The sequence below is a fragment of the Bacillus rossius genome, chromosome 2, assembly GCF_032445375.1.
Source record: "Bacillus rossius redtenbacheri isolate Brsri chromosome 2, Brsri_v3, whole genome shotgun sequence".
Lineage (NCBI taxonomy): Eukaryota > Metazoa > Arthropoda > Insecta > Phasmatodea > Bacillidae > Bacillus > Bacillus rossius.
The window spans coordinates 29,621,078-29,644,575 of record NC_086331.1 but is presented as its reverse complement, the minus strand read 5'-3'; the positions used below and the strand labels follow the sequence as shown (position 1 = coordinate 29,644,575).

Below are 23,498 nucleotides of genomic sequence, written 5' to 3'. Positions count from 1 at the left end.
ATCACGCAAAAGAAAAAAAAAATTGGTTGTCTGTAAAGTCGGTTTACGGACGATAGTTTAACATGACAACGTCATAACAAAACATTGATGAAATGATTGCATACTTTATGAATAAAATTGAATCATTTTTATTTTGATAATAAAAGAATAAATACTTGAAATTATACTAGTAATCAGATTTATAAAATGCAAGAATAATTAACCTTTATTGCCGAAATTGTTGTGGTAATAAGCAATGAAAACCACATTAACTTTTCACTTCACTTTATAAACAGTCGAGTGGAAGAGAGATAGATGCGGCGCAAGCGTACAATGAGCGTAACGCGACACAGCGTAACGGAACAATGTGCGTAACGGGACACTTTTTCGTGCGTGCAGCCGGCGTTCATCGATTTATTAGACGTTGTCACGTCAAAAAGTGCTGCTTCAAATCTATTACCACGCTACTTCAAATCAAGCCGTAATTGATTGGTGTCGTTACTTCAAAACCGCGTAATTCTAACAGCGTTAATTTAAGGGGCGGGTGTAATTATTACTTCAAATTTTTTTCGGGGGTGGGTTGGCACGCTCCCCCCCCCCCGGCCCATTTGACCGAAATCTAACGACAGGTATCAGGTGACGTAACAATTTTCATCATCATCAATCAATCATTGCTGCAATTTTCAAATCAATAATTTACTCGTTTTTAATAGCTTTAGTTTCTTTGTTAGGTACGTCACTTGATTCCTTTACATTGCGCTTTTAACCAGCATGTTGAAAAAAATCCCGAGGTTAAGCGATGGCAAGAATTCGAGTCAAATAAGATATGCCACTAGTTTGGGCCTATTGGACACTAAGGATTCCATCCATACCGACATAAGAGTGTAATTCACATTCGAAGCTGAATTATATATAATTTTTAATATTTTGATTTGTGAAAAAACTGTTGATTTACTTTCTTAATATAATTAACTAGTACAACATTTCAGTGTTGAGGAAATCACATGACAAATGTTTCTTTTTAATAAAGGTGCAAATGAACAAATGTTACACCATCATGTTGAAGTCCTTAATTTTTAAATTACACTCGTTAAAAGATAGTTGTGTTTTGAATATGCCTGTATTATACATATTTTAAAAATAATAAATAGGATGCACAACCATTAAATAATGTGTAGCGCCTAAATGTAAAGGAATCGGGAGACCTCGGAAAACGTTTATGTTTAAATACCAACATTTATGCGACTTTGTGGGACCATGTGTGTTTGAAAGTATCAGTTGATTCTTGAAGTAACTAGTTAATTTGAATATTTTCGGTGTTTGTAGCTACCACTTAATAAAGCCAATTCGTGTATATTATATGGGCATTAGGTTATATATTGTGAAAACAACTTGGTTAATCTAACATTGTTATATATCTCCAACAAACACCACGTTCGGACTCTAAAGAAATCTTGTAAATAGGTAATACTAATTTTTATGTAATGCATATCAAGATACTAAAAAATACAAATCAGTCGATATTTTATTAAAAAAAGTATACATTTATTAAAGAGACCTGGAACCTGAACCCGAAGAATTCTAATAAATAAACTATATCCTGATATAATGCGGGACAAAACTAAATTTCCTTGTTTTTATGCTGTATGGTTGGTAGTGTGATAATCATTAGCGACCGGATTCAGAGAGAAAAATAAGGAATTATTTTTAACCTGGGAGTGAAATCCTGTTTACTATATATTCCTTCATCCGAACTTCCGCTCCGTCTCTATCTGTATTCGCTCTACGCCTGCGCAGAACGAGGAACATGTGGGGAAAGTGGAAGGGGGAACGAGGAAGGGGGAAGGGGAAGGAAGGAAAGGCAGCTTTCCTGGCCGGCTGATATGATCGCGCCAGCCAGTGTCGACTGGTCCGCGGAGCAAGAAGCGTGTTTGACGCAGGCCTCCTGTGACGCCGTGTTTGCTGTGGCACAGCTGCGCAGGTGAGTGCGCGGGGCGACACTTGGGCCGGCTTGCACAGTCGTGACTTGAGACGAAGTGGAGTATTCTTCCATTTGATTAACCTGCCAAGTTTTTTTCTCAGACTTGACTCACTTGACTCTGCAAGCAGCCCTAGTTCAACCGTTGTGCCCGCACGCGGAACGAGTGTTTGCGCAGAGACATTTCGAGGCGCTTCAAGTTGGTTCACGCTCGTTTTCCCGCACCACGAGAACGAGTGCATGGTCACTGTAAGGGAACTTGATATCAGACTTTATTGTAAATGCCACGACGAGCGCGACAGGCCCGACGTGCTCGGTAGCCAATGAAATACAAGGTCACCGTGACGTCAAGACGACAAAATACGCGCCCTGACGGTCCGCAAGAAGTAGATTCTGTTTCTAATTCCGACGTGTCGTGCCACACGGCGGAAAGCAAAACGAAAACCTTATAGAACTAAACTTCAAAGAATTTACCTTCTTTGTAAATCTTTAAATTGAAAAACGAAATTTGGTTTTACGTTTGTGTACACATTCACTTTTTTTAGTGTGACTTCGACTGTTTATTACTTTTTTTTGAAGTTATACTTCTTTAGGGGCGTTATGAAAAAAATGAAGAGAGTGAAATTTTAAGATGCGCGCGCATCACTGTAACAAAAAATTAACAGTTTGAAGCTGCCCGCTAAACCGCTCATTAAGTCTCGAAAAAAAGCTACCAACAAAATAGAAATAGAACCTCTATTATAGTCGCGCATGTTGGCACGCTCGTCGCCTCTGATCACTGTTTTCATATTTATAATATCCATCCACATGTTTCTAGTTTCTATATTCACAACACGTGTTTTAGTTTCATACAAGTGCGAATTATATATGTGCTAATAAATTATATTCAGTAGTGATTTAAATTGAATATTTTGATTAATATTATTTACTATTCGTAAATATTAGTAAAAAAAATTGTGCTTATATACTTTTTCAAGTGCTCCAATATAATTGAGGTTAAGTATCCGTTTGTATTATTTATTGATATTAATTAAAATATTATTATTTAATATAATAATACTAAATATTATTAAATTATTAATGTTAAATATTTATTATTGGTTATTTAATATTTACAAAATAAAGAAATAAATATAATAAAACATTTAACAAAAAATTTGTGATAAAAATTAAAATCTAAAATCAAATTAAAATATTAATTTTTAATATTTATTATTAAATTGAATAAGTAATAAATATTTATAAAAATAAATAAACAAATTTGATGAAAACTTTTTGATAAAAATGGAAAGTGAATATTAAATTAAGAAAATAAGAAGTAAATATTTAAAAAATGAATAAACAAATAAAATTTTTGAATTTATTATTAAATTTATTTATTTTCTTTTATAATATTAAATAATCAATAATAAATATTTAAAATTAAGAATCTTGTAATATTTATCACAAATTATGTCATATATATTTATTATTCTCTAAATTTTATTTATTTTATTTTTCAATTTTAAACTGAACCCTATTGACTGTGTTGACTATATTTTTCCAGCCCTTTTACTATTTTATTGTAATTAATTATTTGCATGCAATTAAAAACTATTTTTAATGATGCCAAAGAAGTATAACTTCTCACGCGCGTACATAAGTACACGCACCCATTTTTTTAAATTTTTAGTATAGTTAACAGTAAAATTATTAATTTGTCCCTTATCTAAATTTGTTTAGCTTGCTTCCTTGTATATCTAAAATAAACTTAATCTCACTTTATGCGATAGACCATTAAATATTATATTGTTATCTATATACCCTAGCTAGCATATCTATAGGGCCTACACATTTTTTTCTGTGCGTTATATATTGCATTTTATGGACCCTTTTTGTTTGGGATGATTTGCCGACAGCCATATTAGAGTTCGTCGTGGCATTGTGACCATAATACGCTATTAACTTTGTCGTGCTGGAACGATGCACGACGCCTGTTCGGACTTGTCGTGTCGTGTCGGTCGTGGCACTCGTCAGCTGTGAGTTGGTCGCTCCTCCCGACAGCCGCTGGCGAGGCGTGTCTGACAGCCAGCAGTTCCTCTTGCGGTGTGGAGGTCTCAGTGGTGACGGGGCAGCTTCGTTCCAACCTTTTGGTCGGCATCCTCCACCAGTGGCTTACAGGTCCTGTTATTAATTCCAGAGAAATACATTTAAACAGAACTGCTAGGGATAACTCCCTCTTTTTTGATCGGGCAGGTATTAGAGCTTCGGCAAAGTCCAGCGGCTGGGGCCACCAACCCAGCAGAGTCACCGCCTCAGCCCCGTACCTCGCTCAGCTGACCAGACAGTTGGCTGCACGGACTATGACGAGAGCAGAGTTACGTTGGTAGCGTCCAGAGTTGCTTAAGACACACTGTAACACGAGAGTGGTAGATATCCGCGAGTTGGGCGGGTTGCATAACCGATAGTGTCTTCGGTTCGAAGCTAGAGAGAGATGAGGCATCCCGCGACCGAATATGTAAAGTACAGATCCGTGAAAAGACAATAAATAGAGATTTTAATGAACCGAACGAGTGTGTTGTAATACTAAAGTACTCCTTATGAATTCACGGAATAAGGAAAAACATTAAATCGACAAGTGCGGAGATACCGAATTCAGTCCTTCCCCCCTACCAATCCTTCAATAGTTTACTCGGATGGTGTCGGAATCCTGATCGTACCTTTACAATGGGTATCAGAATTGCTTTGGACATTTACATTAGTCAGAAAGATAGTTGAAAAGTTAACTTTTATACATGACTGCCTCACTACTTGTTAGTAATTTGTTGAAAAAATTAGGAAAAAAAATATTTGTAGAAAATGAAAATTAATTGATTAAGAATCTTATGACTGCTTATGACTATGAAAGTGACCGAAAAGCTGAAAGTATGAACTTCCGATTTCTGCCACTCAATATAAATTTATTTTTAATTTTTTACGGCAATGATTATTATTTATGGTTATAGTTGAGATTTAATTTGACGCTTACCACTGTCAAACATGAGTTACCAAAAATAGCAAACGACAGAATACATTTTAAAGAGAGCGAATGGGAAACAACATAATAAAACGGAATGACACATACCTTGTACTGTATACTGCGATACAGTTTCACACGAGGAAAGGAACAGATTTCAGGCCATTCTGTGTTGTCCTTCCTGTTTTTTTTTTTTTTTTTTTTTTTTTACTGTTTTGTGTCCATGTATCTACTCTTGATATTTATTTAGTCTAGTTTTTATGTTTTGTTGTTCTTTATGAATTTATTTTACTACAATCATCTACTGATGCTTGCAATTTGTTGTTTTTATTCATTGCTAATTTTTCGCCACATTTGATAATCCTTAGGTATTAATGTGGGTGTGCCCGGTTTCTTTAATGTCAATTTGTGTCTTTTTTTACGAAGTCTGTTTGAGAGATTTATCTCTAGTTATGTGTTTCTCGTTCATTCGTGCTGTCCCGTCATTTGCGCTTGTTGCTGACTCATGTTTCACAACGTTAAAAGCCGTTTAAAATTCCAGCGATAATCGTTCAATTTAAATAGGAAACATTCGCGGGATGTTTTAGTGTTTTAGTGTTTTGTGTATTTACATCCTGAAAAATTTGGCTCGTTGGCTATTTGAGGCAGGAGGGGGCTACATTTTATGTTACTTTAATATTTTAACACAGCTAGCTAAAATAATTTTGCCAACACCAAACTTAGACATATTCGAATGAGTTTTGAAAACATCGTAAAAAAAATTGATTGTCTGTAAAGTCGGTTTACGGACGATAGTTTGACATGACGTCATAACAAAACATTGATGAAATGATTGCATACTTTTATGAATAAAATTGAATCATTTTTATTTTCATAATAAAATAATAAATACTTGAAATTATAATAGTAATCAGATTTTTAAAATGCAAGAATAATTAACTTTTATTGCCGAAATTGTTGTTGTAATAAGCAATGAAAACCACATTAACTTTTCACTTCACTTTATAAAAAGTCGACGAAACAGTTCACGTGTAGATGTAAGTTGTGTGCTGCCGCTGTCTTTCTTCTCCTCGGACGCATAGGCCAATCGAGTGGAAGAGAGATAGATGCGGCGCAAGCGTACAATGAGCGTAACGGGACACAGCGTAACGGAACAATGTGCGTAATGGGACACAGCGTAACGGAAAAATGTGCGTAACGGGACACTTTTTCGTGCGTGCAGCCTGCGTTCATCGATTTATTAGACGTTGTCACGTCAAAAAACCCTGTGAAATAAACAAATCTAGGCCCAACAAAGAGTTGCTTAAGATAAATTGAGAAGTTCACTTTTATACGTGACTGCCTCACTACTTGTTAGTAGGTAGCCTACATTGTTGAAAAAATGAGGGGAAAAAATATTTGTAGATAATGTAAATGGATTGATTAAGCATCTGAGGACTGTGCGAAAGTGACCGAAACGCGGTCCCACGGCAGAGGCCTGGCTCAAGAGGTGCGCGGGGCTTCTCAGGTCGCGAGTGGGCGTTCAGGGAGTTGGCGCGCACCGCCGGCTTGGCGTTGCCGTGGCTACGGGGCCACGGGCGCCCCGACAGAAGGCTCAGGGAAACCCCACGTAATTGGAGGGAGCGCTGGGTAAACATGCCCGACAGTCGCGCGGGCAGTAACTCCAGGGCCCCTCTAACCCGGGCACGCATACGGCGCGCAGAAACCTGCAGAAACCTGCTCAAAGTTATCCGAGTGGGGTCTGTTTACGAAGAGCATTTAATATTATTGTTCGAAGGCTTTCACGGCCATTGTCTGAAGTAGCTTGGCTTCTGGGTTGTAGCCGTGTCCTAGGTGAATAATTCACCAACGCTTCGGTCGACATTGCAGTCGCCATAATCAGGGAGCAGGCACCTATAGTGTCGCGCTTATCACCCCGCCTTGGCAGCACAAGCACACCATTGGGTGCGTCATTTTTTGAAGCGGAGCTGGCAGTAGGATGTGTAATGTTAGAGACCTGCAAAATTCGCGGATTCATTTGGTGATAGGTTAGAATTCAAACACATATACCTCTTAGATAATTTTGCTATTTGCTTACTGATCAATGATTATCTGGACGAATCTCAACCAGTTATAAACCCTCAACCAAAGAAGGATCGAATCACAGACAAACCAGCTGAGACGACTTACAAGTCGGCAGCCAATGAACTTGCGTTATTTTCCCGAGTGTACAGGGGTATGTGCAGTCTATCCTGAAGGCCATCGAAACCGCAGGTCTCTAGTAATGTCGCAAGTGTAACGACTGATGTGTGAGCGTTAATGAGTCTCCCCATTTCCCCCTCCTTGAGGTTGGGTAATTGACCCCCCCTTCCACTTCTGCCCGGCCATTCATCTTCAGTGTCGACGTCCACGCCGGCTGCTCTGGGTCAGGCGAGTTATTTTGAGCGGCGTGCGGAAGCATTCAGCCTATGGGGTGTTATGGCTAGGAACCGTGCAGTTGTGTCGGAGGAAACGTGAAAAGCGGAATCAGAATGAGTGGACCGCAGTTTTCACTCGGGTCCTCCCATCCTTCCGAACTCGAGTCGAATTTTTTTTATTTTCGTGTGACCTTACTTGGTACCACATAGCTGACTGTATGAAAATAATCGTAAAACCTATGTAAAAGTAAGTATGTGCCTACCTTTCAGTTACAAACTTCAATAAGTTGTTATTTCTTGATTTTGTTAGATTTTAGCTTTAAAATATGCTAACTATGCTTCAGCACTTTTTCTTTCTTTTTGAAACTGAAACCAATTTACAAGATGGATTACGTAATTCGGTAGATTCGTAATTTTCCGAAGTTTCGTTTGATATCCGGTAGGCCTACAAAATAACAAAATACGATAGAGCTTTTTTTTTTTTTTTTTTACACGAAATCAAATAAAATTTTCATTTTTTTTTCAACAAAATCGGCCGATTTGAGTATAGCACTAATGCATACGCTTAACGCCATTTCACTCCATCAAATATATTGAGTTTAAGGACATACCTGAACACACTTTAAACAGTGGATTCAATGAATATATTAAATGTTTACTGAAAGGTGTTTCCCACAGTATTCAATTACTTAAAAAAATCAACATGTGCTCTTCCAAAATTATTTTTTTATTTCATTAACCGAGGAGAAAACTTAGTAACATTTTATTGAATTTTAAATCAAATAATATTTTTATTAATGTTTATGTGACTATTAGCTATTATTTTGAAAAATATGGCTTTAAAATATTTCGGAAAACTAACTTAACTGTTTTGGGACAGATAAGACTGCAATAAAAGTACTAAATACTTTTAATTAATGAATGAAAAATTCATTTTAATATACTTAATATATGACATAGGCATCTGAAACTAAAAAATTTTATTGATTTTTTTTGTATGAAGATGGCCGCGGTTATGATGTATTTATGACGTAACACTTTCAAGGAATTCGATAAAATTGTTTCCAGCACAATTTGATTGCGTGGAATGCGCTTTACGTAGGCTGACGGTCAAACGACGTGAAGAGAGGAACTTCGGGACGTTGTAAAGCATGCAAAGTTGACTGTAAAAGAGGGCGCGTGACTAGTTAAAGTAGGTGGGGTTTTTCTGTTGCTTTGATCTGCATTGGAGTGAGCAAAAATTCGGCTGATTTTTGGCTTGTTTTCCGTGTGTTTGTGTAGTTATACTTCTTTGTCCCTCTGTGACATGCGGCGCATGTTGTAGGACTGATTCAAAGAACTACCGCGGAAAAGAGAAAAAAACGGGTGTTGTCTGTAAAGTCGGTTTACGGACGATAATTTTACGTGATAACGTCATAAGTAGAGACCTGCAAAATTTGCGGTTTCGATGGCCTTCAGGATAGACTGCACATACCCCTGTACACTCGGGCAAATAACGCAAGTTCATTGGCTGCCGACTTGTAAGTCGTCTCAGCTGGTTTGTCTGTGATTCGATCCTTCTTTGGTTGAGGGTTTATAACTGGTTGAGAATCGTCCAGATGAACAGTAAGCCAATAGCAAAATTATCTAAGAGGTATATGTGTCTGAATTCTAGCGTATCACCGAATGAATAATCGAATTTTGCGGGTCTCTAGATATAGGAAAACATTGATGAAAGATTGCATGCTTTTTGATTTTCAAATATTATTTACAGTTTTTTTGCAAATTTAATTTAAATAATTTGTTTAAATATGATCACGAACAATTAGTTAAAAAAAAGCCCGCCTTAATCTGTTTGATATTAGGTATAGGAGATTTTCTCGCACGGTGGTTGGCCGGTTCTTGCACGCTCGGCTCAGGCGGAACGTGACACTTTCTCGTGCGTGCATTTATAAGACGTTATGACGTGTTCAAAACACGTGTTGGTTTGTTTGCAGAAGGGGAGAGGCGAGAGACGCCATGATCGACCCCAGCTCGTCGGAGGAGGAGAGCGAGGAGGAGCAGCACCGCCACCACCACCACGCGCAGTCGTCGGGCGCCGCCAGCCTCGACGTGCCCGCCGGCGCCGCCAGCCTGCCCAGGTCAGCTCGGCGGCTCTCACTGTCCGGGGCCCAGGGGGGCGCCCAATCCCTACATGCACAGAAACTGTTACATCTAGCTATGGAAAATGCTTAAATAACACCATTTTTCCGTGGGAGAACCCCCGGACCCCCCCTTCCCCGCTTTATTGGTGTGGTATGTGCAAAAAAAGAAGGGGGGGGGGCCATGAATCCATTCATCCCCCGGGTGCCAGAGACTCTAGTTGCGGCCCTGAGCTCGCCTCCTGTTCGGGGACCTTCTCCGCCTCGCTTCACAGCCAATCACACGTTTACTTTCCACGAACAACCCTTCGTTTCTCTGTTGACAAGTTCGTAACCTCGCTGTAATTTCCAACGGGAAGCCTACAACTCACGCAGTTTTGGTTCCCTGCAAGAATTTCCGAACATTTCCGAAGTTTTTGCGTTTTGGTATTAACGCCACTTCAGCCGCTAAATCAGAAGTTTCCAATGAAAACAAGCATGTTGTGACCGACATAACCTAACCTAACCCTTCGATTTTTTTAATTTCAATTTTTGAGAGAAATCCGAAGTTGCACGAACGTGGTACGGAACCGAAACTTCGTGAGTTGTAGGCTTCCCATTTCCAACAGTGTACGTACGCCCGTGTTCTTGCAATTCAAGGGGGTGGCAGCACAAATTCTTCTTCTTCTAATATTTCGTATTTTAACACATAATTTTTAGATAACTTTATAATATAACCACATTTTATTGTTTATAAAAGGGTTTTTCTACCAAACAAATCCCTACGAACTTTGAGAAAAAATTTTTATAACAGTCATAGCGTGTATGTACTGAATGCAGTAAATCATGCAAACACAGAAACCTGAGTTTCTCGGGGTTTTGGGAGAACCTAATTCTTATTGATTTACGAATTATGTAGTGAAAATCAAGAGTTTCTAAGCTAAAGCTGGTTACAAACTACTAGCTGCCCAACCCGGCTTCGCACGGCTTTACTAATGGAAAAAAATTAAGCCACATCTCCCATTTACAGTAATGGTAAATAAAAAAAAATTCAGTGGAAATTTATTACAATGCTGTATAATGTACCGGAGAGAAAATGAATAGCACCGATGGTTTCCCGACTCGTGCACGCAACGTAAAACTGATGTACCCGTACTTCGCTACGGCAGTCTACAGGCAGATCACTCTTGCGCCGCTATTATACATGCCCCTCCTTGTGGGTACGCCACTGCCGCGCGATGCCCGTTGCCATGGAAACGCAGAAGGCATGAACAATGCAAAATCCTGTTCTCATGCAGACAAAGTACCCAATGTTGCCTGGTTTTAACCACCCATGGGATCTATTTTTCGGAAAATGTCATCCTGCGCAACATAAGGAACATTACTGTGAAGTTTCAAGTCTGTAAAATATATATACTTGAAAAAAAGGGCAATTTTTTATATTTAAATTACCCGCAAAATTTCAACGGTGATGAGGACTGCACTAACAATGAAATAGCCGTTGCCATAGAGACGAATGAAGCATCAACAAAGCAACAGCCGTTGTCATGGTGATTTCCTACAAAAAACTGGAAATTTTGATATATTACGCCCCCGAAACTCCCCTTGGGATCGGATTTCCGCAGAATCCGTTCTTAGTGAGCGTCTACATCACAAAATGAGTAACTATGCTAAATTTCAAGTCAATCGGGTGTATAGTTTTAGAGATCTCGTGATGAGTGAATCAGTGAGTGGTATTTCGCTTAATAAACTTATAGCGCCTGCGGCATTGTCAACACACACTTAGTTCGTGTACTTCATGTTGTATCTAACCCCCTCAAACGCATTTGATTCTAAATTGGACTTTTAGTAAGGATCCCTAATGTTATTGATAATATAATATAGCCTATAGCCTTCCTCGATAAATGTACTATACAACACTGAAAGAATTTTTCAAATCGGACCAGTGGTTCCTGAGATTAGCGCGTTCAAACAAAAAAACAAACAAACTCTTCAGCTTTATAATATTAGTATAGATTAATCGAAAACTGTATACCTCATAATTTCATGCTTTCAGTACATGCTAGAGCTAAAAAAAATGCATTTATGTTAATAAAACTCTATTAATAAAGACTTATTTCGTGGAATAACTTGCAACTTAACAATAAACGAACACGAAAAAATAGTTTCCAAGACAAAATGATAAAATCCTAAAGGTAAAACGTTTGTAGGAAAATTATTATTTTCGCACTATTTAACTGTTGGTTTGTACTCAACATGCTTTTCATTGGTGGATATTGTCCATAACGACATATGCAGATGGCGCTGCGTGACCTCGAAATTTGTAACAGGTTTTGTACAGGATTTGTTTTCAAGTATACTTTTAAGAATTTTCTCCTTTAATTTACGAAGAACGCTGGTTAAAAATTATCTAGGAATCTTCGTAATTTTACGGCTTTCTTCGTAAATTTACGGACACTGAGATCACTTACTTTGAACACGAATACAAAAAAAAAGTTCTTTGTAAATTAATGACACTTAAAAAAAAATTGGTTAAGTCCTCACTAAGAACACACTTATTTTGTCCATGTGTGTGTTTGCCTTTGTTTATAACGAAACACAAAACTCAGAACTTGAAATACGGCGTAATTTCTACGAAGATTCGGATAGTAGAAATTACGAAGAATTCTTCGTTTATTTGAGTTAAATTGGTCGCTAAAAAAGTCCTTTTTTAACTGTAATTGATAACAGTAGCTGCACGTAATAGTTGATTACAAGAAAAGAATATTTACAGGCGAGTCAGACCAAGCTCTAAATCAGTCTATTTTTACTAGGCTAATATTTATATGATATGTTTTGTTGTAAAAGTACGAGGGGTGAATTTTAGCTTCTGCCCTAGAACAAACAGATCAACGTGCCGCCGCAGTAGCGCCCTCACTGCTGTATTTTCTCTTTTTTTCCCCTCAACTCCCGTCGGCGTCAGCGCAAGACCTCCGTAGCGCAGTCGAACGCACACGGGCTGTCGTCTCGAAGGTTTCTGGGTTCGAGTCCCGGGTAATGCCCAGGTGCACATTTGTAAGTGTCAGAATCGGTCACAAACACGCCAAAGTAAACGAAATTGTTAAAATGTCAATGAGAAGTAAATAAGGGTGGGTAGTTGGCTCGTTGTTGATTGATAATTCACTCATGAGTAGAGACCTGCAAAATTAGCGGTTTCGATGGCCTTCAGGATAGACTGCACACACCCCTGTACACTCGGTCAAATAACGCTAAGTTCATTGGTTGCCGACTTGTAAGTCATCTCAGCTGGTTTGACTGTGATTCGATCCTTCTTTGGTTGAGGGTTTATAACTGGTTGAGATTCATCCAGATGAACGGTAAGCCAATAGCAAAATTATCTAAGAGGTATATGTGTTTGAATTCTAGCCTATCACCGAATAAATCCGCGAATTTTGCAGGTCTCTACTCATGAGCCAAACATTTAATAAAAACAATTTATGAAAACAAATAAAAAAAGGTTCGCCATGGCAGCTAACGCGTTACAGTAGAGTGGCGAAGGTCGTTAGTTCGATCCCAACAAACTGGCCCGACTCATCTATGAGCACTGAGTCGGCATGCGAGTGGTTCCGAGCCGTACTCACACCCTGGAGGTGCTTCGGGAAGTAATCCGGGCCGTGGACACACAGGTAGTGTGCAGAGATGCCGACGAAATCTCGCGATTTGAGATCTGCTCAACCGAGTGGTGTCTGTTTACGATAAACATTTAGGAATATGCTCAGGGTGCATGAGAAGTACGGTTTCCATAATTTGTTTTTGCAAACTGTATTTTTTGGAGAGTGAATAGGACTAAAAAAACGTGTTTTGAAAATAAATTTGAGGTATTAAATGCCGTGTAGAGATATTTGGAAGTACTCAAGGGTCTTGCTTTACACGTTTATCTTAATTCCTCCGCTTTTAAAGTCATGGTTATAGCTAGAATTCCATAGAGATTATCGCGCTAGAAGCACCAGCGAGCGTAGCACTCATCACACTACATCACCAGCACAGGTACACACCTGACACTCCAGAACCTAGAGGAGAGCACTCCGGTAAGCTGCAGGTGCAAGTAGTGTGAGAGGTTCCCCGCCGGTGCTCCGTCTTACAGCTGGTGTCACGCCTGGCACTGCTGGCACCAGAGCCATCTCGGAGCCATCTCGGAGCCAGCTCGGAGCCAGCTCGGAGCCAGCTCGGAGCCAGCTCGGAGCCAGCTCGGAGCCAGCTCGGAGCCAGCTCGGAGCAAGCTCGGAGCAAGCTCGGAGCCAGCTCGGAGCAAGCTCGGAGCAAGCTCGGAGCAAGCTAGGAGCCAGCTCGGAGCCAGCTCGGAGCAAGCTAGGAGCCAGCTCGGAGCAAGCTCGGAGCAAGCTAGGAGCAAGCTCGGAGCCATCTCGGAGCAAGCTCTGTGCCAGCTCGGAGCCAGCTCGGAGCCATCTCGGAGCCAGCTCGGAGCCAGCTCGGAGCCAGCTCGGAGCCAGCTCGGAGCCAGCTCTGAGCAAGCTCGGAGCAAGCTAGGAGCAAGCTCGGAGCAAGCTAGGAGCCAGCTCGGAGCCAGCTCGGAGCAAGCTAGGAGCCAGCTAGGAGCCAGCTCGGAGCAAGCTAGGAGCCAGCTCGGAGCAAGCTCGGAGCCAGCTCGGAGCAAGCTCGGAGCAAGCTCGGAGCAAGCTCGGAGCCAGCTCGGAGCCAGCTCGGAGCAAGCTAGGAGCCAGCTCGGAGCAAGCTTGGAGCAAGCTCGGAGCATGCTCGGAGCAAGCTCGGACCCAGCTCCGAGCCAGCTCGGAGCAAGCTCGGAGCAAGCTAGGAGCCAGCTCGGAGCCAGCTCGGAGCAAGCTAGGAGCCAGCTCGGAGCAAGCTCGGAGCAAGCTCGGAGCAAGCTCGGAGCCAGCTCGGAGCCAGCTCGGAGCCAGCTCGGAGCAAGCTAGGAGCCAGCTCGGAGCCAGCTCGGAGCAAGCTAGGAGCCAGCTCGGAGCAAGCTCGGAGCCAGCTCGGAGCCAGCTCGGAGAAAGCTCGGAACCAGCTCGGAGCCAGCTCGGAGCCAGCTCGGAGCCAGCTCGGAGCCAGCTCGGAGCCAGCTCGGAGCCAGCTCGGAGCCATCTCGGAGCCAGCTCGGAGCCAGCTCGGAGCCAGCTCGGAGCCAGCTCGGAGCAAGCTCGGAGCAAGCTAGGAGCAAGCTCGGAGCAAGCTAGGAGCCAGCTCGGAGCCAGCTCGGAGCAAGCTAGGAGCCAGCTCGGAGCCAGCTCGGAGCAAGCTAGGAGCCAGCTCGGAGCAAGCTCGGAGCCAGCTCGGAGCAAGCTCGGAGCAAGCTCGGAGCAAGCTCGGAGCCAGCTCGGAGCCAGCTCGGAGCAAGCTAGGAGCCAGCTCGGAGCAAGCTTGGAGCAAGCTCGGAGCATGCTCGGAGCCAGCTCGGAGCAAGCTCGGAGCCAGCTCCGAGCCAGCTCGGAGCAAGCTCGGAGCAAGCTAGGAGCCAGCTCGGAGCAAGCTCGGAGCAAGCTCGGAGCAAGCTCGGAGCAAGCTCGGAGCCAGCTCGGAGCCAGCTCGGAGCAAGCTAGGAGCCAGCTCGGAGCCAGCTCGGAGCAAGCTAGGAGCCAGCTCGGAGCAAGCTCGGAGCCAGCTCGGAGCCAGCTCGGAGAAAGCTAGGAGCCAGCTCGGAGCCAGATCGGAGCCAGCTCGGAGTCATGCGAAGAGCTGGTGCAGTGAGCGGCGATACCGCGTGGCTGGTAGCCGGTCGCGCCCCCCTGCGCTGCGAACCAGCGACCACACGACGTTACCCCAACACTTTCGGTGACTGCACGCTATTTTCTCTCATGAACCGAACTTTACACTTTTCCAATCTGCGGCAACCGGCGGTAACAGTGTCGAAGAAATGTTAGGTGCATTTCTATTGGCGGGCTGGAACGATTGAATCGCTACAAATCGATTGTAACGCTGCAAGAAAATGGTTGATGTGCGGTTGCCACAAGATAAGCAGCCCATGCGGCCGCTGCCTTATCTCTGTTTATTTCTAATAACGACTGAAAATAAATACTGGTATGAAATATTATTACATAACGATGCAGTCTAAAAAAAGAATAGGTTATATTTGAAAAAAAAAACTATATTTATTATAGAGTTATTTCGATTTAAAAAAAGCTTTATTAAACCGTCGCGTTGAACTAAAATAAGGAGCAGTCCAAACAAAATATGAGCATTTCATGTGTTAAGTGGTTGTAACACTGGTAAAGCAGTATTTTTCATAAATGTTTTGAATGTACAATCCGATATTTTGTAAATAATTCTGTAATATTTACTCCTGTTTGAAACTGATGGTCCATCTCGGAGTCGCCAGTGGTCCTTGTTGAGAGATCCAAACCTCCCTGGCGCAACAGGCAATGTGGCGCAAACACGATAACCCTCGGACTGAAATGGCGCGACTGGCCAAGAATGGTATGTGCCGGTCGAACCCGAGTCATGGGGGAGGGAGGTGGTCTCTAGTCAGCTGTCTGGTCAGCTAAGTGGGTCAGGGAAGGGCTGTGAAGGAGTGACTTCAGGATAACCATTGTATCATTTTTTTTATGAGAAAGTTTTCTTTTAATTTTTTTAAAGAAAATCTTTATTGGCTCATTAAAATTTCAGGGAATAGTGAAATTTAGATTTCCACTGTTTGGACACATAAATATATGTACTGATTTAGCCTGAGAAAAGAAGATGGAATTTTTTTATTTTAATTTTTATATATTTGCTTTAATGCTCTGTTTTTAAGAAAATTGTTCGATGATTTCGTTGAAACACCATAATAAATACACATTGTTATTAAATACACGAAACACACATGTCCAATTGGCTTGCGCGTGAAAACCAGCATTAGATGTAGACTACTTAGAGACACGATTACTGACGCCTTTGTGTATGAGGCAATGTAATGGCGAGAAAATACATTATTGTATCCGTCTAAGGATTTCAATATGTACTTAATCCTTCCAAAATAATCATTTTATAACCTTATGCAGCTAGGTTGCGATAATTTTCTTGTTCTGTCTTCTGTTGTTTTCCCCCTTGGAGCCCTGGCAGGGGAGTGACGTAGCTACGACGGGCAGCCTCTCGCCGTAGCTGGGTATCCACCCCCCTCCGGGCGCTACGAACCGGACAGGACGCAGTGTCTGAGAGCGCTTGGGCGACAAAGCAGAAGTCCAGACTTGCACTCCGTCATTTACTTGTAATCCTAGAGGTTACACCACTGTTACCCTTTGGGCAGAACCGTGCGACATTTAACACAGTGGAATTAAAAATAAAAGGATCATTTGGTCACTAGCGACCTGCTTAATTCGCGATACTGTTTGCTGACGGATCTAGTATTTCCTTCACCCGTGGCAAAAATTGTTATTAGCAACCCCCCCCCCCCTCCACCACAACTGTCTTTTACACAACAGCAACAAACGTTTGATGCATAAAATGTTTTGCATCCATGTCCATTATATGCAAAAAATTTAATTAAAAATCTTCATTACCCGTATACTTAAAGTGTGCGTTTTATTTCACGCACTGTATTTAAATAAATAGTTTAGTGTTCAAGGTTTAGTGGCCACAGAAATATTTAAAACAATAACTTTAATAATGTTACATTTTAAAATTACAACATTGATCAATTATCCGACAAAGTAACCTACAGAAAATAAATTTACTTTTACTGTGTTATTAGTATAGACCTGCAAAATTCGCGGATTCATTCGGTGATATGCTAGAATTCAAACACATATACCTCTTAGATAATTTTGCTATTGGCTTACTGTTCATCTGGACGAATCTCAACCAGTTATAAACCCTCAACCAAAGAAGGATCGAATCACAGACAAATCAGCTGAGACGACTTACAAGTCGGCAGCCAATGAACTTGCGTTATTTGCCCGAGTGTACAGGGGTATGTGCAGTCTATCCTGAAGGCCATCGCAACCGCGAATTTTGCAGGTCTCTAGTTATTACCTAAATCTCTTACATATTCAAGGCCAAAAAAAGTTACGAATAATCACATATAAAATAAGGTAATTATGACAATTATATACCGTAACATTTTTAGTCCCTTAGAAGATATTGTATAGTATTTTTTTTATATTTTCCTTATACTTCACATTTTTTGTCTTCTACATACATTTTTCGTTTCCTCCTGCATCCCCTCTGGCGGCGAGGCCAGCCGCCCCACTGCCCCCCCCCCCATCCTTAGACACGACCCTTTACTTAAAGCCACGCTATAATGCAAACCAATATACATTCTGACGATGTTCTCATTGTTGGATCATGAGTAGTTCGACACGCTCCGAAGGAAAATAATCCAATAGCAGCATTACAAGATTCATTTGACATAATAGATACGTTGTTTGGACAGAAAAAAGGCAGCCAATGAACAAACAACACCGACTAATTTATGTTAATTGAGTGGAGTTCAGTTCACACAATAAATAGAAACGCATAATGTTTTTTTTTATTAGGGAAGCGCAGCGTGGTGGTAAATTAAACTACGAACTGGATGTTTCGACTACTAATCCCTTTCAATAATCACTACAAAACCCAGGAAAATTCACGAATACATTTTGAATTCATGGTGTTCTCAACATTCCAATGTATTCTTTACCAACATTTGCATTTCCATTCACCTGTTTTAACGTGAAAAGCTTATTGTTCTTTCAGGGGGCTGCGAGCGATTTTTCATTGAGGACACTTCGTAATGATGTCGCACGGTCATAGAGGGGCTGCTACAATAACTGCACTCCAATTAGGACCTCAATGCAAAATAGTAAAGTTTTGAGTCTGCGAAATTTCCGGCCCTAATGATCGTTAGGCAGAGTCCTTACCACTGCGTTACATGACTAACAGTTGGGACTTAAACCAGCTGAAAGTTTCTCTCTTGTACGTGATTGGACCGTCAGTCAAATGACATGTATCACACAGCGCTGGGTCAATGGAAAACATTTAGATTTTGAGCTCCTGGATGTTACACAGTTGACTCGATCAAAAATTTGACTTTTGAGGCAGTCTACGAATAGCTGACCACTTCTCAACGACACGGGACTGAAAAAACAATAAAATATACCATGAAATTGCAGGTTCAGTAACGATCAATAATTAATACTATCAAATAATATTGTCAATGCTTTTCAGATTTGAAACATTTCTCTACTTAAACATAGTAGTGTTACAGAAATGTGTCTGATAATTTTATGCATATAGCCAGACACATTTTAATAATATAATTATTTCTCCAAAAAAATCTTTATAATAGCACTGCGTCTTCACAGAAATGTGTGCGAAATTTCTACGCACAAAATGTTTTATTTATATAATTTAACTCTACAAAATCACTAGAATGCCTCTGCAAAATTGCAGGAACGTGTGAAAATTATGGTTTGTTATATTACGAGCATGTTGCAAGTTTTTCCTCATTTTTCCCTCGGTGGACTAGATGTCAGCATTCTGTGATCATGGCTTCCATCTTACCTGTTACATTATGGTGAACAGTATGAGACTAGATATATAGTAGCAAACATTACATAGACAAAGGAATATCAAAGCGTATAAATTACACTTAACCTCAGTAGGTTCAGAAAGTGACCGTTAAAGCCAGCAAGATTTAAGAACCTTTGCATACACTTTAAAATTTTACTATACGGTTCTATATATATTACGTAGTCTTTGACATTTTAAATGTTGTTGATTTCACGATTGTTTCAAGTATAATAAAGTTGGTGTATAATGAGCGAAGTGTTTAACGGGCTACAAAACACGGCCATATCGCTAATTAAAATCTTCACATTAAAACTTAAGCATCGCAGTAGTATACTTTGGTATGTCCTGGGACATGGGTTCTGGGTGTGGAGCTGTGTGTACGCCCGCCAGCTTGGATTTTGACGTCACGGCGGCAATATTGGATGACCTTAGCTTGAACTTTGACTTTGACCTTCAAAATTAGCCAAAAATAACCGAAATTTAGCCAAAAATCGCCAGAAGTAGCCAAAATTAGCCAAACTTTCCATTATTTTTGGAAAAATCCCGCCAAAATTTCTCAAAAAATTCCACAATTCAAAAATTAGGATTTCGAAAAACCTCAAAATACTTTTTGCCTTAGAAAGAACACAATGTCCTAAAAAAAGGCTTAAGCATCCATGTCTAAAGCCTCTGAAAAGCATCTGATGTCATCTAGGATTATGACCGCCATCTTGGATTATGACGTCACCGTTGCTATTTCCGTTACGGTCGCCATATTGAAAAACCGTAAATTTTATGTTAGATAATCGGGAAAATTTTTTAAATTTATAAAAACAATTAATCAATATAATTGAATAATAAAAATTTAATAAAAAAATTATTTTGAACAATTATAATACACTTACGTCATGGAGCTCGGATTCCTCGGTTCGAACCCGGTGAGCACAAATAAAAATAAAAAAATGATGACGACCGATCCTTTCTCCACAGAAGCCACTGGCAGACTGACCTCCCACCATTTATTTTCAAGGTATATATATCGTCAGAAAGTATGACGTCATGTCCGCCATCTTGAAAATCTTTATTTATTATTCGATTTTAATGAAAACAATTTAAAATTTATAAAAAAAATTAAATCATCAATATTAGATAAAAAATATTTAAAAAAAAACAGTTGCATGTTTCATTACGGTCGCCATCTTGAAAATCCGTAATTTCAATGCTAATAATTACGAAAAAATTACAAAATTATTTAAAAAATTGCCTACATCAAATGTTAAGTTATTTAAACGATTTCGGTCCTCGTTTCGATTTCCGGCCTGATTAAACCAGTAAATAATAAAGGCATTAAAAAAATTCTCAATAAAAAGTAATAAAAATGTCTTATAGCACACCCGACATTTTGAATTATGTTCCCACTGTATCAATTATCGTTACGGATGCCATCTTGAAAATCTTTATTTATTATTAGATTTTATTGAAAAAGTTCAAAATTCATCAAAAAATTAACTTATTAGAATACTGATTGATTCTATCGATTACCATCCTTGGTTCGAAAACGGTAAGAGCAAAAAAATAAAAAAAAACGACAGATCCTACCTCCACGGAAGCCACCTAGACTGACCTCACACCACATCTTTTTTTAAATTTTTTGTTAGCTCACCGGGTTCGAACCGAGGACTCCGAGCTCCATGATGTAAGTGTATATTTAATTTTTTAAGTATTTTTTATTAAATTTTTATTATTAAATTCGATTGATTAATTTTTTTATAAATTTTAAAAATTTTCCCGATTTTATAAGATAAAATTTACGGATTTTCAAAATGGCGACCGTAACAGAAATTGCAATGGTGACGTCATAATTCAAGATGGCGGTCATAATCCTAGATGACATCAGAGGATTATCAGAGGCTTTAGACATGGATGCTTAAGCCTCTTTTAGGACATTGTGTTCAAGGCAAAAAGTATTTTGAGGTTTTTCGAAATCCTAATTTTTGAATTGTGGAATTTTTTGAGAATTTTTGGCGGGATTTTTTTCCAAAACAAATGGAAATTGGACTAATTTAGGCGATTTTTGGCTAATTTTGAAGGTCAAAGTCAAAGTTTAATGTCAAGGTCAAATATCAAGGTCATCCAAGATGGCCGCCGTGACGTCAAAATCCAAGATGGCGGTCGTACACACAGCTCCACACCTAGAACCCGTGTCCCAGGACATAACAAATTATACTACTCATCGCGCTTGAAAACACGCAGAGAACACGCAGAGAGTTGGTATATATATATCTGCGCGCTAGTCTGCCTGACGCGTGGATGCATCAGATGCCTCAGCCAGTTTCGCCCGTAGCCTCTTCCAGGTTGTTATAGTTTGATCACAACTTTAACTCACTTTTAATGCCAAGAGTAGAAAGCAAACACACTGTATGTTTTACGTAATTTTTTTAGCGCGAACTATTTTTTTGTAATTTTTTCATAATTCGAAAGTGTTTTTAGGTTAATCACAATCCTACTCTTACATCTATGATTTACGTTTTGTTTTAATATTCCTTAGTATCCATTACATGCGTGAACGAATTTAATTTGCTTAGCAATATTATACATCTAGGCCTTAAGATACTAATATTTTAAATTTGGGAGTACATTACTAAAACAATGTCCTATGAAAACACCCATGAACTATTTAAAAGCTAAATGACACCAAAACCAATTATTTAGCAATCTAAAGCATGTTTACATTTCTTTATCGGTAATTTCCACTGGGATACTAGAGACTACAGCAGGGCTATTAAAACCAATTTAGAAAGATTAAATTTTTAAATTATTTTGCTGATATAGAAAGTTTTTAACAATTTTAATATTGCCTGATCAGTTCACATTGTAAAACGTCATTATGATTTTTTTGTTGTATTTTTAACATTCCGATTTGTAATCTTCGAAAGTGAATGCTTTTTTGGTATCGAAAAGGTATTGTTATTTATCCAGTTTTCGAAGTACAGGAATCAGATAACTGCTGTTTTCTCATGCGAAAATCCGGGTTTTTACACCGGCGAACGTAGGCACAGGACCATTGTTCAAGGAGGCTTTTACTCTGAGCACATCTTCAGCGGTGTTCCCGATCTTTATCACTGCGCCGCGAAACATCTTAGGAGTTCCGCTTTAGTCAATCGCAGGCAGACGGCCTGTTCCCCGCGGCTGACGCAGAGGGAGGCACGTATTCCACGAGCGAGCCAGCACTGTCGGCCGCAGATTAAAATACCTCCCGACAGGAGGGCGTTTATTCCAACCGTTCTAAAATGCGTGGCATGCTTCTTCTGCTATATGAGAAACAGCGGAATGCGGACTGCCAATATTCTTACTGCTAACTTAGTTTTCAACTATGGGGACTTTTCAAATAATGCTTTTTGTTCTTGGATTCATCAGCGGTTTCTCAACAATTTTTTGTCATTATTATTACTACTCATAAGAATTTTCCGGCATGCTGTAGCCTTAGCGTAAGGCTTGAGCCCCGTCTACAATAGCAATGTCGCAAATTGTGTCCGATGGACACTAATCGCTGATTGGTCCATGTGACCCTCTGACGTCATGGATGGTTTGGAGAGTGTTCCGAATCTCCCTGGTCAGATATATTGGTCAACTTGAACTTCCCCCCCCCCCCCTCAATTCTGTGTCCTTTGGTAGCATAAAAGAAAAAAAACGAATATTCATGATATTTGCGGTTTCCAGTTCCTGTTTCAAAAAATATGCTCTTAAACAGTCAGGATTGATTAAAAATGATTGAACTTTCAAAACTTTCGTAAGTGAAGTAAATATTTAAAATTTTAAATGCGTGGTGATTTACACTACATGAAAACAATAAACTAAAACCATCGAAAAACACTTATTTCGGGGCACTATATTTACTGCGCTGTGGTGGCTACTTTATAAATCAATAGATTCTCAAATCGCAATTGTAGATAGGGCAGTTTTCCTTGCAAAAATGTGACGTCATTCACATTAGGATAAAGACACGCGACGCCCACAGGTTCAGACTTTTGTAGAAAAGGTATTTAGTTCCTCAAGAGATACTGAGTGATTTTAATTAGATTTATAAATAGTTTGTAGTTAAAGATCCCTTTGCTGGGAATAAATAATTTAATGAATACTATCGATTTAAATTACTCGAATCACCAATGTCACAAGTACCAGTAAACATCGGAAAACACAAACAGTCGTATCTTAGTTCTGATGTACATGGATTTGAGAAAAACTATATTTTTATTGACTTATGAATAATATCATAAAACTAAAGTATTTTGCAACAAAAGCTACATACAAACGTTTAATTCAAACTTGTATACCCCATGATTAAATACTTTTGGATCATGCTAAAATGGAAAAACAAATTAATCATACATGAAATTTTAAGCATTAATTAAGCACGGTTTAAGTGTATAAAACCATTGATAAACAATAAAAGAAATTGATTAATAAATTTTAATGATTGATGGATACGCAAAATAATATGAGAAACATATCGTGATTCATAGATGAAAATACGGAGGGTATTCAATTCACTTTTTTACAATAACATACTAATGGTTTAGTAAATA

General features: G+C 39.7%; 1 protein-coding gene across 3 annotated transcripts in view; it reads left to right on the top strand.

Annotated features, from left to right (window-relative positions):
- LOC134529209 (calcium-dependent secretion activator) overlaps positions 1–23,498 on the top strand; it is a 520,687-nt gene that overhangs the window by 96,545 nt on the left and 400,644 nt on the right. The window contains exons 1-2 of one of the 3 annotated variants that reach the window (XM_063363075.1): positions 1,884–1,960; positions 9,325–9,468. In XM_063363075.1, the coding sequence (XP_063219145.1) occupies positions 9,347–9,468 (122 nt within the window). In that variant the 5' untranslated portion in view covers positions 1,884–1,960; positions 9,325–9,346. Of the gene's footprint in view, positions 1–1,883; positions 1,961–9,324; positions 9,469–23,498 lie in introns of those variants that run through there. The other 2 variants (XM_063363076.1, XM_063363074.1) reach the window with 2 other exon arrangements.